Raw genomic sequence first — 18034 nt, 5'->3', positions numbered from 1 at the left:
CTCCCTGGCACTCACTCACTGCCTGAAGGGGCTCCCTGGCACTCACTCACTGCCTGAAGGGGCTCCCTGGCACTCACTCACTGCCTGAAGGGGCTCCCTGGCACTCACTCACTGCCTGAAGGGGCTCCCTGGCACTCACTCACTGCCTGAAGGGGCTCCCTGGCACTCACTCACTGCCTGAAGGGGCTCCCTGGCACTCACTCACTGACTGAAGGGGCTCCCTGGCACTCACTCACTGCCTAAAGGGGCTCCCTGGCACTCACTCACTGCCTGAAGGGGCTCCCTGGCACTCACTCACTACCTGAAGGGGCTCCCTGACACTCACTCACTACCTGAAGGGGCTCCCTGGCACTCACTCACTACCTAAAAGGGCTCCCTGTCACTCACTATCGGGGTCCCTGTCACTCACTACCTAACTGGAGGCGCCTGTCACTCACTAGCTAACCTGGGGGTCCCTGTCACTCACTACCTAACGTGGGGGCTACCATATTAAGGGGGGATTCTGCCTATTTATGTGAAATGCTGTCTATTTATGTGCCTCATGACTTCTGAATTTGTCTTATTGGGAGCCTTATGATTTGTTGGGGGCCTCAAGATTGCTGAATTTGTCTTGTTGGGGGCCTCATGATTTGTTGGGGGGCCTCATGATTGCTGAATTTCTTGTTGGGGGCCTCATGATTTGTTGGAGGCCTCATGATTGCTAAATTTGTCTTGTTGGGGGCCTCATGATTGCTGAATTTCTTGTTGGGGGCCTCATGATTTGTTGGAGGCCTCATGATTGCTGAATTTGTCTTGTTGGGGGCCTCATGATTTGTTGGGGGCCTCATGATTGCTGAATTTGTCTTGTTGGGGGTCACATGATTGCTAACTGCGAGACTATTGGAAAAGCTGAATCCTTATCATATGAGACAATAGCATTAAACCTACTTTTTTAGCTTTTTAAAACAGAAAATAAAACTGGAGGTTCTAAAAAATTGAATACATTTTTCAGGAGTAGGATGGATGAAATTGTTTATCTTCACAGTTTATTTTCAACTTGGATTTTCCATAATGTTCATGTATGAGTTAAAACGTTTGTACAGTATTTAGTTTAAATTGCGGTTGCCACTTTGCGATAGATAAGTGACTTTTGGGTTGCAGTTTGGGCACTCGGCCTCCAAAAGGTTCGCCACCACTGTCATAATCTAATGTCCCACCATTGCTAGGTTCATGTAAATTTGTTTCCACCCGGCCGTTACCACACCTATATTCTGGTCTATGGCCCACCCATTTTTCGGTGCGGCACGATAAGCACGCCGCACAACGTGATCCTCATATTTTTGGCAAGCTAGCTGCAGTGTGCTGAATTCTGCTGCCTACAGTATGTACAGTATACGCTGTTCTCTAGTTGCTGCACTGTGTGCTGATTTACCTCCAGTGTGTACAGTGTAAGGTGTTACTCTGTGCCTTTACTGATTGTAAACCAGCTATATTGTATGCTGATCCCTGCTACTTTCAGTATGTACAGTATTAGCTGTAAAGCCTGGTACACACATACAATTTTGATTAGCCAATTTTAGCTCTGTTCATAAAATTCATTGTCTGTTGGCCCACTTACTGCACGGGGGTGGTAAAATTGGGGGTCAGTAATTGACCAATCAAAATTGTATGTGCGTATACATCTTTGATCTATGCCTATACTGATTGTAAATTATCCAAATAAAGGACAGGGGGCTCCATCCAATATTTCGATGGGCAGGCCCGTTATCTGTAGCTTACACCGCTGCTAAGTTCATGTACATTTGGCCCCACCCATGGCCACACCCACTCACCACATGGCCACGCCCATTTTTTGCCGCGCCGCATATAACTCCCCGCCTGGTGCCCACAGGTGCCCCCGATCTCCAAGGACCCTAGAAACGCCCCTGCTCTGCACTCCATGTTGCAGGGGATGGGAGGCACAGCAAGGAGCCAGCTGACAAGAGAAAACTTACTAGTGCACGATCCTTACATTTCCCTGCCAGTAACAAAACCTGCTCCACCAGCCATTCTGCTCAACTGACTCACATATAAGTCGAGGAAGTAACTTTTCAGCACAATTTCTGTACTGAAAAATTAGGTTTATATGCGTGTATATACAGTATATCCCCATGCAGCAATTTTTATTCTATCATTTTGCTTACTGTTATTTCAGAACATTAATGATCAGTAGAAGAGTATCTAATATTTCTGTTTCATCAAGCACCATATACTTGCTGTAAAATGGTGCTTTATATGTTTATCCCTGCCAATACAGTACTGTGAATTTTCCACTTTGATCCTTGTGTGACCCTTCCTGCTACAATGGCCTGTGTACTGTCTGTACAGAAATCCAGCAATAATGCCAGCAATCTTCACAATTGCAGCATATTCCATTTTCTATGGTTTGTTTGGGGGTTTTTTTGTTTTTTTTTGAAGAAATTATTTTCAAAGGATTTCTATGTCAAAATAGGGTAAAAGCTGTTGTTTATTAACACTCAGCCTTGCTAATATATTTGCAACTCTCAAACACCAGTAAAATCAAAGGAGCAGCTGTAATTAAGAGATTTAGTCATTTTACACAAAAGAAGAATGAATCATTAGTATCCGTCTTATTTCCAATCATTCTAATTCAGTATATTTTTCAAAGACAGGCTTCTCAAAACACTCGCCTTCTGAGGTGTGATGCTAGAGAAAGATGAGTGAGTGTTCTCAAAAGGCTGCTTTTGAAATGACATTTATTTAGCCTATAAAAGGTATCCTTTACAAGAATTCTTCTTTTCTCTTTTGGTGCCTTAATTTCGGAATTACTCATAATTAAGCAAAAAATGCGAAATTTTCTTCTTGGGAACAAGTCAAACATTTAAAAAAAAGAGAGTGCAGTGTCTGAGAAAATATGTTTAAAAAATGTCAAAGTAAAAATGTTTTTTAAACTCGGTAAAATTACATTTTGCTGCAGAAAACATTAGTACATAACAAGCGCTGTCTGTTTTCTTCAAAGGTATAAAATGTGTATACAGAACGTAGAACTCGGTATATATTAACTACTTTCAGGCGAGCAACGTTGAAATATATGCCCTGTTTATGTCCGTCTAAGCCTGCCAGGGCGTAAATTTCAACGTCCACTTGCCACACGCACCAGCCATTACCACTGATCATGCCACTCTACTGCCGCTGCAGCTCACTTGTCCTGCTGTCAGCATGACAGCAGAGTTCCTTGAGATGGTCAGGAGTCAATGGCTCACATTGATCGCAGGGTAAAGAGCCAATGAAAACAGCAGGATGAGTGAGCTGCAGAGCGAGAGATCCGCACAATTGGCAATAGCGGTGGGACCATGTGTTATGTCATCAGTAAGCCTAGTTTTTGTACCAGCACCAGCCACTTAAGGACCAGAGACTGCTGTTACTGAAGTGGTTAAAGTGTACTGGAGCAAAATGTAGTTTAACAGAGTTAAAGAGAATCTGTACTCTAAAATTCTTACAATAAAAAGCATACCATTCTATTCATTATGTTCTCCTGGTGGGCCCCTCTCTGTTTCTGCCTCTCCCTGCTGCAATCTTGGCTTGTAATTGGCAGTTTTAGGCAGTGTTTACAAACAAAAGACATGGCTGCTAACCAGCTTGTGATAGGCTGAGAGGAGCTCAGTCTGTGACTCGCACAGAGACTGCAGGGGGCGTGGAGAGGGTGTGTATAACTTCTATCCTATCACAAGCAGACCAGCACATTCCAGCCTGAGTGCCTGAGCCCGACAAAGCCGTCAGAGTAAAGAAGATTAGATTATATAACAGAGATAATACAGCCACTGTGCAACTAGGAAAGGCTGCAGTAAGACAGACCACATTAGAACAGGTATAGGAACTTATAGGATAGAAGAAATAAGGCTGAACATTTTGTTACAGAGTCTCTTTAAGGTTAGGTTCACAGCAGTAAGGGGAGCAGCGCTGTGGGGGCCCCAACTACTAATCTTCCCGTCCTCTGATACTGGGGACTATTTTTCAGATCAGGTGTTTTTTGAGACTACACTTGTTATGGGTGTGAAGATCATGAGGGCCACACTTTATGACCCTTGTGGATGGGCCCCAAGGCCGTGAAGGGCACCAAGGGCAGGCAAGGGAAGTGGTGCGAACATTTGGGGGGCGCCATCAAAGTTCTCATCATGAATTGTAGTTCACAGTTGTCAGTTGCATAACGCATGTATTATAATGAGTGTGAACAGAAATGACGAGTGGGCATAGACTTTCATACAAAGCCTGCATGCAGCGAGTTAGAATAACGGGATCAGTTACAACACAGTACTGTGAACAGGCCCATAGAATTGTATGGGCAGTGAACTGACATGCAGAATTATTCTGTAATGCAACTGAGCACGGTGAACAAACCCAGAAACCGTTTTTCTTTGAGGCCCTGTTCACAGAGGTCAGTTGCATAACAGAATAATTCTGCACGTCAACTCACTGCACATACAACTGTATGGGCCTGTTCACAGTAACGGATTGCATTATTCTTACTTGCTGCATGCAGGCTTTGTATTAAAGTCTATGTCCTATGTCCAGTCTCCATTGTAGTTCACAGTCATAACATGCAACCAACCACTGTGAACCTAGCCTCAATCTTTTAAAGTCGATTTTCTCAAAAACTAGAAGTTATTTTTGAAAACAGAATTTCAACTTGTTCCGACTCTTCCCCCTAAGCATTGAGGCTTGCACTAATGTTGTTTCCCATGTTATGTGAAAACGTGTTTATGACTGCTGCCTTCATAATAACAGGCAAAACGTACAAATGGATTACTAAAAATCAAGTTTAATTCAAAATCATAATTACATGTAATCTTAATCACAAAATGTTACAGGGCATTTCATGTAAGTGAAATTAGCACATTACATTCATCAGTAGCCAAAATCATATAAAGCGCTTTCTCTACTACTGCAATACAATTACTCCCCACCATCACATGCTGTGCCTGCTGTATTTTTGGTGTGCTTGCATTTGTGTTAAAGTGAGTGTAAAGCTCCCCCCCCCCTAAAAAAGTTCAATACTCACCTATGGACAGGGAAGACTCTGGATCCTATAGAGCCTTCCCTGTCTGTTCTTGCTCTCCTCATTCCAGCATCGTCACCCTGTCTAATTTGCCACCTCAGGAGCTTGTGTACCCAAGTGCTTTCGAAGGCCGGCAGCTCTGTATTGGGCAGGGCTCACACAGGTGTGTATTCAATCAGACAACTAATTGGCTGAGTACACACAATGGGAACGACGACGCTGAAACGAGGGGAGCAAGAGAGGACAGGGAAGACTCTATAAGGTCCAGAGACTTCCCTCTCCATAGGTATGTATCTGACTTTTTTTTTTAGATTTAAAGAGAATACAAAAATTTACGTAAAAAAAAAAAAATCTGTTTTCTGCACTTTTCCTACAACTTTAATTCTTTCCCTGCCAGACCAATCAAAATTGCAAAATGAAAACACAAGCATGAACATTAAAAATCAAAACACACAAAATAGAGATTTACATGTTTTGATCGCGCAAAAAACAAAAAAAAAGAAAACAAAAAAACCCCAAACATGATCAAATCTTGGTGCATTTGTGCTTTGCGGTTTCCAGTGGAAAAAGGCCCTTATCCATGACCAAGCAAAGAAAAGTCACAAGAGTACCATGTCATGATTAAACAGCTTTACAAATTCCTTTTTCTAAAGTGTACTTCAATTCATGTTTCTTTGATACATGAGGTGAATAAATCCACTTTCATCTATTGTTGGCCAGTGTAAAGCTTCCAGTGACACGTGCAGTCAGTAAAACAGCATCTCTTTGAATCATGAGTTATTTAGGTGGTGTTAATATGGTAGTGAACAAAGCAAGATGATACAGGTTTTTGAACCCAAGAGATGATCAAGAAAATGTGTGAGCAGCTATTTAGAGATTATATGTTTTTTTGTTGAACCGAGAAAGGGATGGAATAAACAAATACTGTAAATATAGCCTTTTACTGCTTGAGTTTCTAAGAAACAAGGGCTTATAAAAAAAAGTCAAATCAATATTTATTCTATGAAGAATATATTTCAGTTACCTTTATGTGAAAAGCATATAGCAGTGGTCCCGTACCAGTGACTTGCAAACAACCTGCTGCAGCTACCACACGGACATCTCTCAGCTGGCTGCCATTTTATTCACAGGGCCTTTTCTACTTGCTGGCATTTAGAGAAGAGAAAATCACTTATCTTAAAGAGAATCTGTACTCTAAACTTCTTACAATAAAAAGCATACTATTCTATTCATTATTTTCTCCTGGATTCCTCTTTGCCGTTTACGCAGCTCCCTGCCGCGATCCTGGCTTTTAATCGCCAGTTTTAGGAAGTGTTTACAAACAAAAAACATGCTAACCAGGAAGTGATGTTTGTATATATCTCATGTTACAGTATACTTCAAGTTTTTATTACATAGAGAATTATCTGCACTCCTGTCTGGGATTCTTACAGTTCTCAGCATGAGACAGGCAGCTTCCATCCCCCTCACAGAGCTCTGTCTGTGAGTAGTAAACAAAGCACACAGAACCTGAAGGCGGCATGCAGGGGCGTGTATAACTTCTCCCTATCACAGCAGAGGCAGCACATTACTTGACAAGGCTTGATAAAGAAAAGGAGATTAGATGTTTTACAGAGACAGTGCAACTAGAAAAGGCTGCAGTAATCCAGACCACATTAGAACAGGTATGCAAACTTATAGAATAGAAGAAAAAAGGCTGAAAATGTTGTTACAGAGTCTCTTTAAAACAGTGATTTCATCAAAAAGTGAAGATTCACTTTTTCATAGAGCCTTGACTACTTTGCAAAGGTGAGGAGACTTTTACACAACTACAGTGGTGTGAAAAACTATTTGCCCCCTTCCTGATTTCTTATTCTTTTGCATGTTTGTCACACTTATATGTTTCTGCTCATCAAAAACCGTTAACTATTAGTCAAAGATAACATAATTGAACACAAAATGCAGTTTTAAATGATGTTTTTTATTATTTAGTGAGAAAAAAACCTCAAAACCTACATGGCCCTGTGTGAAAAAGAAATTGCCCCCTGAACCTAATAACTCTTTGGGCCACCCTTAGCAGCAATAACTGCAATCAAGCATTTGTAATAACTTGCAACGAGTCTTTTACAGCGCTCTGGAGGAATTTTGGCCCACTCATCTTTGCAGAATTGTTGTAATTCAGCTTTATTTGAGGGTTTTCTAGCATGAACCGCCTTTTTAAGGTCATGCCATAACATCTCAATAGGATTCAGGTCAGGACTTTGACTAGGCCTCTCCAAAGTCTTCAATTTGTTTTTCTTCAGCCATTCAGAGGTGAATTTGCTGGTGTGTTTTGGGTCATTGTCCTGCTGCAGCACCTAAGATCGGTTCAGCTTGAGTTGATGAACAAATGGCCGGACATTCTCCTTCTGGATTTTTTGGCAGACAGTAGAATTCATGGTTCCATCTATCACAGCATGCCTTCCAGGTCCTGAAGCAGCAAAACAACCCCAGACCATCACACTACCACCACCATATTTTACTGTTGGTATGATGTTCTTCTGCTGAAATGCTGTGTTACTTCTACGCCAGATGTAACGGGACACGCACCTTCCAAAAAGCTCAACTTTTGTCTCGTCGGTCCACAAGGTATTTTCCCAAAAGTCTTGGCAATCATTGAGATGTTTTTTTAGCAAAATTGAGATGAGCCTTAATGTTCTTTTTGCTTAAAAGTGGTTTGCGCCTTGGATATCTTCCAAGCAGGCCGTTTTTGCCCAGTCTCTTTCTTATGGTGGAGTCGTGAACACTGACCTTAATTGAGGCAAGTGAGGCCTGCAGTTCTTTAGATGTTGTCCTGGGGTCTTTTGTGGCCTCTCGGATGAGTTTTCTCTGCGCTCTTGGGGTAATTTTGGTCGGCCGGCCAGCCAGCCACTCCTGGGAAGGTTCATCACTGTTCCATGTATTTGCCATTTGTGGATAATGGCTCTCACTGTGGTTCGCTGGAGTCCCAAAGCTTTAGAAATGGCTTTATAACCTTTACCAGACTGATAGATTTCAATTACAGTACTTTTGTTCTCATTTGTTCCTGAATTTCTTTGGATCTTGGCATGATGTCTAGCTTTTGAGGTGCTTTTGGTCTACTTCTCTGTGTCAGATAGCTCCTATTTAAGTGATTTCTTGATTGAAACAGGTGTGGCAGTAATCAGGCCTGGGGGTGACTACAGAAATTGAACTCAGGTGTAATAAACCACCTTTAAGGTTTTTTTTAACAAGGGGGGGGGGGGCAATCACTTTTTCACACAGGGCCATGTAGATTTGGAGGGTTTTTTTCTCACTAAATAATAAAAACCATCATTTAAAACTGCATTTTGTGTTCAATTATGTTATCTTTGACTAATAGTTAACGGTTTTTGATGAGCAGAAACATTTAAGTGTGACAAACATGCAAAAGAATAAGAAATCAGGAAGGGGGCAAATAGTTTTTCACACCACTGTATTTCACAAGGTATTCCGGCCAGTGCTGAACAGCATAGGGGATAAAGGAAGATATTGGAGACAGTGGTGTAGATAGAGATCATGGGGCCCCATAGCAAAACTTTCACGGGGCCCTCAGATGTAGGCACTCCTAAAGAATGCTACCGGCCCCTACCCTATGGATATGAGTTAATTGAGCAATTTACATTCTCATGCAATCCACACTGCACATAGTTCATTGGCACTGAGACAAAGTCAGAGGTTGAAGGAACACAAGAAAGTTAATGGTGAAAACATTAAGTACCACCTGGGCCCCCTCTGGTGCAGGGACCCCTAGCAGGTGCTATGGCTATTGCTACGCCCCTGATTGGAAAGGCCATACACTTTCTTGTCTAAACAACGCCTCCCACTATGCCTGGTGTTTATCCAGTCTTTTTTCTAACATCCTTCTGAATTAAAAAATAAACTATTATGCATCCCCAGCAGTGTTTTTGTGAGTAGACAAGAATACTGTTGGGTTGTATCCTTTCAGTTAATACCTGCTTTCAGCAAGTCTAAAGTTTGTCCTTAAGGCTTCTTTCACACTAAGACGTTGCGTTAGGTGCTACGTTAAGGTCGCATAACGTGCACCTAACGCAACGCATGGTGGTGGTGGCAGAGGACGTTAGCAAAGAGCCGCTTTAAGCGGCTCTTTGATGTGTCCGTGATGCGTACTATAGTACGCATGCGCTGGTGGAGACCACGTGAGCGGAACACTCTGCATCACGTGGTCCCGCCAGTGACGTCAGCACAGTGCAGTGAATATTAATTAGCCATGTGGCTAATCACTGCGCCTGTGCAAGCAGGCTAACGCGGCAAAGCCACTCTAACGCATGCTGCACTGTAGGTTGACTGGCAGCGTTACAATGTTGCTGTGCGTTGGGGAGCGTTACAGGCTGCACTAACGTGCGCCTGTGACGTCTCACTGTGAAAGCAGCCTTAAAGCCATCTCAACGCAAAATCTTAAATCTGACAGCAGGGCAAGTGCAGTGAGCATAGTACAGCCCTGGCAGTGTCATTGCCTGCAGCCAGTGTTGCCAACTCATCCCTTTAATTACTGACACAAGTTATACAGGTTCTGGGGCTATTTGCACATAATTAGTGGCTTAAAGGACTTACAAGGCGAAATAAAAAAAAAGTTAAGTACCTGCATAAAATTTGAATGCACGGAGGACGCCATCTGCGCCCTCCGTGCAGTTACCGCCGGGTCCCTGCTGTTCAATCGCCCTCCCGACCTCTCCTGCCTCATGTAAAATGGCTGCCGCGGCTGCGCAGTCCGCATAGACGTGAGTGCGGCTGCGCAGCTCTAGGGCTTCCCCCCCGATCCACGCACAGGAGGGCGATTGAACTGCGGGGACCCGGCGGAACTGCATGGAGGGCGCGGATGGCGTCCTCTGTGCATTTAAATTTGATGCAGGTACTTAACTTTTTTTTTTATTTCGACTCGTAAGTCCTTTAACTGTATCTACCTAGCCATAAAACCTGTATAATTCATATGTGTCTGTAACTAAAGGGATGAGTTGGCAACACTGCCTGCAGCCTGCTCCCTCTCCTCTATGGAAAGCGCAGACCACATGACACTGAGACAGTAAAGCAGTCTGAGCTCAGATCTGACAGTCAGACAGGCTGAAGGGAGTGGGAGCGGCTGTACAGTATTCCACTGCACTTCAGAAATAAAAAAACACTATTTTAAGAGCGGGGACTAGGAGAGGAGCCAGGACGCCGTCGTGGGACCTCCCGACCAGCACTGGGCTGGAGAAAGCCCCGGGTGAGTACAACTTTCTTTTTTTATTTGAGCTCGGAGTCCCTTTAAGACAGTCAGGGAAGGAACGTACATACTGCTCCAGCCCTGCTATGAGACATTAAAACTTCCACTTAGATGGGCTTTAAAAATCAGGGTAGTGACAACCTGCCAGCAGCTGAAAAGCCTTTGTAAAAAAAAAAATTAAAAAAAACTGCATAACTTAAAATATGCACATATGGAAATCTTCATGTGCTAAAACTTGTTCAACTGTGCAGCAAACCTTTTTGTTATTAAAACTTTATTTATTTGTTGAAAGCCTGAAATGACAATATGCATACAAATTTCACATAGGAGTAAGAGGAATGTTTGTCACAAACTATAGTTATACAAAATAAAGGGGTCCAGCCAGTAATGTAATAAAGCGATAGAAAAAGGAACAATCTCAAAAGTTGGAGCAAATAGTGCAGGTGGTGAATTAGTAACAAAGCGTTCCATCTTAGAGAGAGGCAAGACTACTGCATGGCAGCCAAAGGAGGAGGAGTATAAAGAAACAACTCTGCTTAAAGCGGTTTAAAACTTTTTCAACAAAAATGTGTTTTCCTACTTTTTATAACCCATACAATTATCATATTTGCTTTTGTGCACAAGTATTAATAGTCATTTAGATATTATAACTTCCCAAAGTTCAGTTAATTAACTTTGAAAGCTGCTGGTGCATTTTATTTATAACTGTTGTCATTCTGTTGTAAATGCTGCCAGCAGTTATTTCTGATCTGTTTTTCACTTCAGCACTCATCAGCTGAAGTCCTTTATAGCTAGAGAATGTTTACATAAATGTATCAGGTAAAGAATGTGTACACAAGATAAGATTATAAGCAGTTCGGATGCGGGTTCTCCCTGCAGAAGAAAGAGTCAGCCCTGTGATGTAACCCTTTGAATGCTGTTTTACTAAAAAAAAAAAAAAAAAAACACATTGTGTTAGTATATTATATGCTGTAAATAATCTTTTAGAGCAAAGAAGAAATTCTGGGTTATATTCTGCTTTAATAGATGTATGTGGCTACTGGCTAGCTGGATCATGAAGGAACAATGATAAATACATGAAATGAATAACATAGGTGAGGTTGAAATATGGTAAAAAAAGGTTAGGTAAATATGGTCCATCCAGGTGAGTAACTAGAGGGGAGCAGCCCCTGCGATCGCCGGGGGTCCTGGAGGGACTATACTTCAGGTCAGGTGTTTTTGTGGCTACGCTTGTTATAGGTGTGAAGATCACAATGGTCACACTTGTTTTAGGACCCCTGTGCGATGGGTCCCAAGACCGTGAAGGTCACCAAGGGGAGGCAACAGAAGCGGTGTGAACATTTCGGGGACCCATCAAAGCTTTGCTAGAGGGCGCCATGAATTGTAGCTGCGCCACTGGTTCCATCAGCAGGATTCTAAAGAGAAACAGAATGGATGTCACCACCTGAACTAGGGTGGAAACACTTCAGAGGATCCCAGAATTCAGGCAGTCTCTGTGTTCAAGCCAAACGGCCGAGGTGGCAGAGAAACTCTGTGTCACCTTTATCAGAGAGAAAGCCTTTCCTTATATGTGTGACTGCTAGTAAATCATGTAATACGGGTACCCCAGCCAGCCAGGGCACTAACTGTAGGGAGTTTGTTCTCATGTCTGTGTGGGTTTTCTCCAGGCATTCCGGTTTCCTCCCACATCCCAAAAACATACAGATATGATATGGTAGGGATTAGATTGTGAGCGCCTGTAAAGGGACAGTTAGTGACAAGACAATATACTGTGTAGAGCGCTGTGGTAAATGTCTGCACTATATAAATATTAAATAATAATAACTTTACATTCTTTTCTGGCAGAGAGGCTACTGAGCTGCCTCCACCAAACACTCATGTAAACATAAAAACCACTAACCAGAACATCAACCCTCATACTGCCACAACTCTTACATTAAAGAACAAGTGACACCCATGCTAACCTAGAAATAAAAAAACATATCTATCTATCTATCTATCTATCTATCTATCTATCTATCTATCTATATATATATATATATACACGTAGATAAATACTAGTTCTCTAGTTCTACTTACATAACAGATGTATTGCACTGTCCACCTTATGATTCCTGTAAATTTTAAAAAAGGAAAAGCAGAGAATCCTATTCTAGACAGTTTCCACCTTGGTTACCTTTGAATGAAGTTAATCTTGACATCATTTCCTCCCTCAATCTTTTTTCTCCTCTTGCCAATTGTGTATTCATTACCCGCCCTCCTCCCAGAGTCTTCAGACAATCCCACTAAGGTCTATACTAGGAAGTGCATTGTATTATGTCATTAGAAGAAGGAGAAAATAAAGGAAAAAGGGGGAATAGGTTACAGATAAAAAGCCCCCCCCCCCCCCCCCCCCCCCAGCATGCAACTGTTTTGCCAGCCGATGGCAATGGCAATTAAAGGGTCAGTGCACCAAAGGTATGTGATAACTCCAAACCATAACAGCAGAAAAAGTTTTGAAAGTTTTTAATGCAGGATTAGCAATTTTATCACTTAATATACTCAGACCAGTTGGTGTTTAAATTTGATTTTTATGGTGACAAACATCTCTGTGCCGAACATTAGCCTCAATTTAAATTATGCAAGACCTAAGATTATTAGCATGAAGTATCCAACAATAAAAAGTACAGAATATCTCACTGAGAAAGCAATAACATAACTTCACAACACAGAGCATGTACTGAAAGAAGAGAACTGAGCATTGATGTTTACAGGAATCAAGCAAATATCCCTTTGTTTTGTTTGCACGGTGCGCACTTACTGTAAATCATTCAGCAGAACATAACAGTTTCTTTGTAATAACACAAGTTCCCTTTGAGATAACAATTCATAAAAAAAAATGTTTGGTAAACTTGAAATGCCATTTTTTCCCCTTAGGCTTTATTTGCTTTGATGAGATTACTTTGTATTGAGAAAATGAGCACTGCCATCCAAGTACGCATGCAAATACATGTAAAATGATGAATCGTTTGAACATTTACATTTTGTTCGGAGTAATTGGAATCCTTATGCCAGATGAGTTTTGTTTTGCTTGTATTTCATACTTGCAATTAAATTTCCAGATGAAAAATGTTAATAAATACTTGGAGGGTTTCCTTAAATTTTTTGCTTGATTTGACTTCTACAACTATTGTTGGGTCAAATCTAGTATGTGTAAAATGGAAAAATAATAGATTTTTCAGGCTAAGTGCTGCAAGAGTATGAAATGGAGTGTGGGGCACACTATCACTTATCCAATCAACAACAGGGCAATCATCACATCTTTAGTCTTCACAAGCCAATAAGGAGATATCTGGTCAGTGTGGACCCAAAAGTGGGACGGCCTGCCCTGCATCTGCTCCCAGAGTCCCAGGACAAGCTATGTTTTAATTTGATTAAATGATAGATTTACTTATAAGAAAATGGCTTCAATCAGAGCAGAAATTACAGGCATACAAGTATTGGTAAGTTGAGGGTTTTGGTATAAAAGACCCCTGTAGCAGTTCACTAAGTAGTCATCTTTTTGTTTCTTAAAAAAAATAAAAAAAATGATCAATTAGTATCAGGCTAGGTTCACAGCAGTCAGTTGCAAACCACACGCATTAAAATGTGTGTGAACTGCAATGGAGACTGGACACATACTTTAATGCAAAGCTTGCATGCAGGTAGTTAGAATAACGCCATCTGTTACTGTGAACAGGCCCATAGAATTGTATGGGCAGTGAGTTGACATGCAGACTTATTTTGCTATGCATCTGAGCACTGTGAACTAGGCCTCCGTGCAAAAGTGGAATCAACCAAATGTTTCCATTTAATAGTAAAGATTTATTTATGTTTTGGTGTTTTTAAAGACAAAAGCTGCATACACACCCACAACTGTCATGCGAACCTTTGGGCAGGGCCGGCCTTAGGTAACCAGATTTTGGTGCCCCCCATTCATCCTCTTCGTGTGTGCATGCACACTCACACACACGCCCCCTGTGCAAGATTCCCTTTAGTGTATATAGGCAGATCCCCCCTTTAGTGTATACAGTATAGGCAAATCCCTTTTGGTGTATATAGGCAGATTGCCCCCCCCCCCCCTTCTTTAGTGTATATAGGCAGATCCCCCTTTAGTATATATAAACAGATCCCCTTTTTAGTGTATAGGTCCCCCTTCAGCATATATATACAGTTCCCCCCCCCCCCCTCACTTCCCCAACAGGGAGACAGTTGGGGAATCTTACTTTTCTGTTTGTAGCTGAGGACAGAAGAAGGGCAGGAGTCAGGAGTGACAAGCAGGTCTCTCTCTGATTAGTGCGCAGCGCAGACATCGCCTGTGAGTGAGGGGCGGCGCTACTGGCACGCACGGCTCACACAGACTCGGAGCCTTTTTCCACTGCACACAGTTGAATCGCAAATCGCTAGTGATTTTTAAATTGCTAAGGTTGCTGCTTTGTCATAGAAATCATGAGAAGTATTTTCCACTATAGTGATTTCTGGAGCGATTTTAAGAGGGATAATGCAATGCAAATGAAGATTTGCAATCGCAAAACAAAATTAATGAAATATCGCAATCGATGGCGTTTGTGATGGTGATCGCTAGTGGAAAAGGGCCCTCAGCAAGAGGCAGCAGCAGGTTCCTGGAGTCTTCGTCCCCCCATCACCCCCAGCGGCACCAGGGGTGGAGCTACCACTCCCAGCAGCCACAAACAGACCCAGTGTCCGCAGCCGCAGCCAGCAGGTAGAAATTCGGCCAGGGCCAGTTGAATACACATCACATGTGCCCCCCTGGAAACCGGCTCCCTGAGCGGTCGCTCAGGTCAAAGGCCGGCCATGCCCTTGGGCAACAGTTGAGTGGTTGAGCACTATACAGATGCATTACTCTGCTGCAGCAGAGGAACATGTCTGTGGCTATGGAGGGGGATGAGGGACAATACATGGCCTATGATGGAGCAGCTTCTGGTAGGAGAGGTAAGAAAGAGAACAATATGCTTGGGAGTTACTGTCCTTGGGCTGCTGCCCCTAGTGGGCAGTGGACTATTTATTTAGAAAACAATGATGCTCTAAGTTAACAATACTATATTTTAATTCTCTAGGCTTTCTGCTTTCAGTAAATACTGTACATGGTATGGTGGGAAAGTGGGGGTGATGAACTTTTAGCATCTGAGTATTCTTTTTGTTTCAAGCTAAAAATGAAAGTCTGGTATATGACCACATAAGGTGTAAAACAGTAGCAGGTCCTTGACAACTAAAGGGTTACGGATCCTTTCAAGGCTCTGACTGGGAGAGATAGTGCCTACATTCATGATTGTGTTTTGTTGATATGTGAGTGCAGTTACTGACATATATTCAGCAGTGCACCCCACAACTCCCGCATGTAGGAGTTTCAGATTCGTTTTGTATGTAGTGCAGCGGCAGATGTCCTTTCAAGACAGCTTTTCACTTCACTAAAATTGTATTCGGAACCTGTCTGTCAGTTTCAACAGCATTAGTGTGAATGGACCTTTTTCAGAAATACACGAAGGTGTTACATTTACTCTGGGAATAAAGAAATGTTCTTTTATATCTTTCTGAACAGAATCATGGAGAACAACAAAATAAACCGTATTTCCCCTGCGGTGTTTCAAGGCCTCAATTCTTTGATACTTCTGTAAGTATTATGAAAAAAAGTAACTTTGATTATTAACTTAAACACCAAGGGTGGGACTACAAATTATGGGCCCCCCTGGCAAAACTTTGATGGGCTCTCCCTACTTTCATACCCCCTTCCCCATACCTCCTTGGTATCTTCCATGGGGCTCTTCAGCCTAAGGTCATATAGCAGTGCAGCTACCATGACACTGTCAACTTATTACAAGTTTAGCCACAACAATACCTGCTCTGGAGGAGGGGCCCCTGTATTGGAGGAAGGGGTGGAAAGAAACTGAAGCCTCAAACAGCTCCAGAGAGAGTTAACTTATCTCTTCATTCCTTAAGTTACTTCCTCTGTAGTTAAGTTACCTCCTCTGTAGTTATTTTTATGTGCAGTTAATTAACAGCCTGTCTTTAACCAGTTCACCCCCAAGGGTTTTTACCCTAACGGACCAGAGCAATTTTCACCTTTCAGCGCTCCTCCCTTTCATTCACCAATAACTTTTTCACTACTTATCACAGCAAATTGATCAATACCTTGTTTTTATTGCCACTAAATAGGCTTTTTGGAGGCGATATTTATTTTCAGTAATACCTTTTCTTTTTATGCATTTTAAAGGGAAAAACAAGGAAAAAAATGAAAAAATACACGATTTCTCCATTTTCATCCCCTATAGTTTTAAAATAAACACTGCTAATGTGCATAAAACACACACATTTTATCTGCCTATTTGTCCTGGTTATTACAATATATAAATTATGTCCCTAGTGCAAAGTATGGTGACAATATATTATTTGGAAATAAAGGTGTATTTTTCCTATGTTGTGTTTTTGTTTTCTCATTGCATACTACCAATGAATTCAAGCCCTTATTTGCAAATATAACAGTAGTTCACCCTCATAGCATACATATTTTAAAAGCTGAGTCCCTAAGGTAACTATTTATGCATTCGGTTTTCAATTCTGTCACTTTTGGTGTTTTTTACAAGTGTTTTATTTTGGTACAGAGTATATGGAAATAACAGTTTTATTGCTTCTCATTCAGTTTGCCAAAAAATCAAAATCAAATGACATATGCATAATCTCTCAAACACCCCAAATTATCTTCTCTTGCTTGTCACAGTTAAAATGATACCCTATACACATCATCAGATAGTGTTTTGGCCACATAATACACTGTTAATCATGAGCAGCACAATGTATTTTTCAAGGCCATTTTTTGCACCAGAAACAATACAGTCATACTTTCCCAGCAAAACCCCTGGTGTCTCAGAACATTGGATATAGGTCATAAATTATACCATTCTGAAAACTAGAGAACCAGACCTACCCAAATATACATATTTTGTAACATTTGCACTTTTGCGGTTTTGATGAAATTGCACCGTAACTTAAAAAATGTTTTTTTTTTACAGTTTTCTTTACTTTGGCATGAAAAAACAATTCAAATGACATATGCATAATCTCTCAAACACCCCAAATTCTCTTCTCTTGCTTGTCACGGTTAAAATGAAACCCTATACACATCATCAGATAATGTTTTGGCCACATAATACACTGTTAATCATGAGCAGCGCCAATGTATTTTTCAAGGCCATTTTTTGCACCAGAAACAATACAGTCATACTTTCCTAGCAAAACCCCTGGTGTCTCAGAACATTGGATATAGGTGATAAATTATACCATTCTGAAAACTAGAGAACCAGACCTACCCAAATATACATATTTTGTAACATTTGCACTTTTGCGGTTTTGATGAAATTGCACCGTAACTTTGAAAATGTTTTTTTTTTACAGTTTTCTTTACTTTGGCATGAAAAAACAATTCAAATGACATATGCATAATTTCTCAAACACCCCAAATTCTCTTCTCTTGCTTGTCACCGTTAAAATGATACCCTATACACATCATCAGATAGTGTTTTGGCCACATAATACACTGTTAATCATGAGCAGCGCCAATGTATTTTTCAAGGCCATTTTTTGCACCAGAAACAATACAGTCATACTTTCCTAGCAAAACCCCTGGTGTCTCAGAACATTGGATATAGGTCATAAATTATACCATTCTGAAAACTAGAGAACCAGACCTACCCAAATATACATATTTTGTAACATTTGCACTTTTG

The 18034-nt window shown here is 41.5% G+C and overlaps 1 protein-coding gene across 3 annotated transcripts in view; it reads left to right on the top strand.

The window, feature by feature from the left end:
• Window positions 1–18034, top strand: part of RXFP1 (relaxin family peptide receptor 1) — a 433020-nt gene that overhangs the window by 341547 nt on the left and 73439 nt on the right. For all 3 annotated transcript variants that reach the window (XM_068278866.1, XM_068278867.1, XM_068278868.1), the window contains one exon: window positions 15853–15924. In XM_068278866.1, the coding sequence (XP_068134967.1) occupies window positions 15853–15924 (72 nt within the window). The remainder of the gene's footprint in view (window positions 1–15852; window positions 15925–18034) is intronic.

Source organism: Hyperolius riggenbachi, chromosome 1, assembly GCF_040937935.1.
Source record: "Hyperolius riggenbachi isolate aHypRig1 chromosome 1, aHypRig1.pri, whole genome shotgun sequence".
NCBI lineage: Eukaryota > Metazoa > Chordata > Amphibia > Anura > Hyperoliidae > Hyperolius > Hyperolius riggenbachi.
Note: the sequence above shows the minus strand (reverse complement) of the source record. Positions and strands in the feature narration are given on the sequence as shown.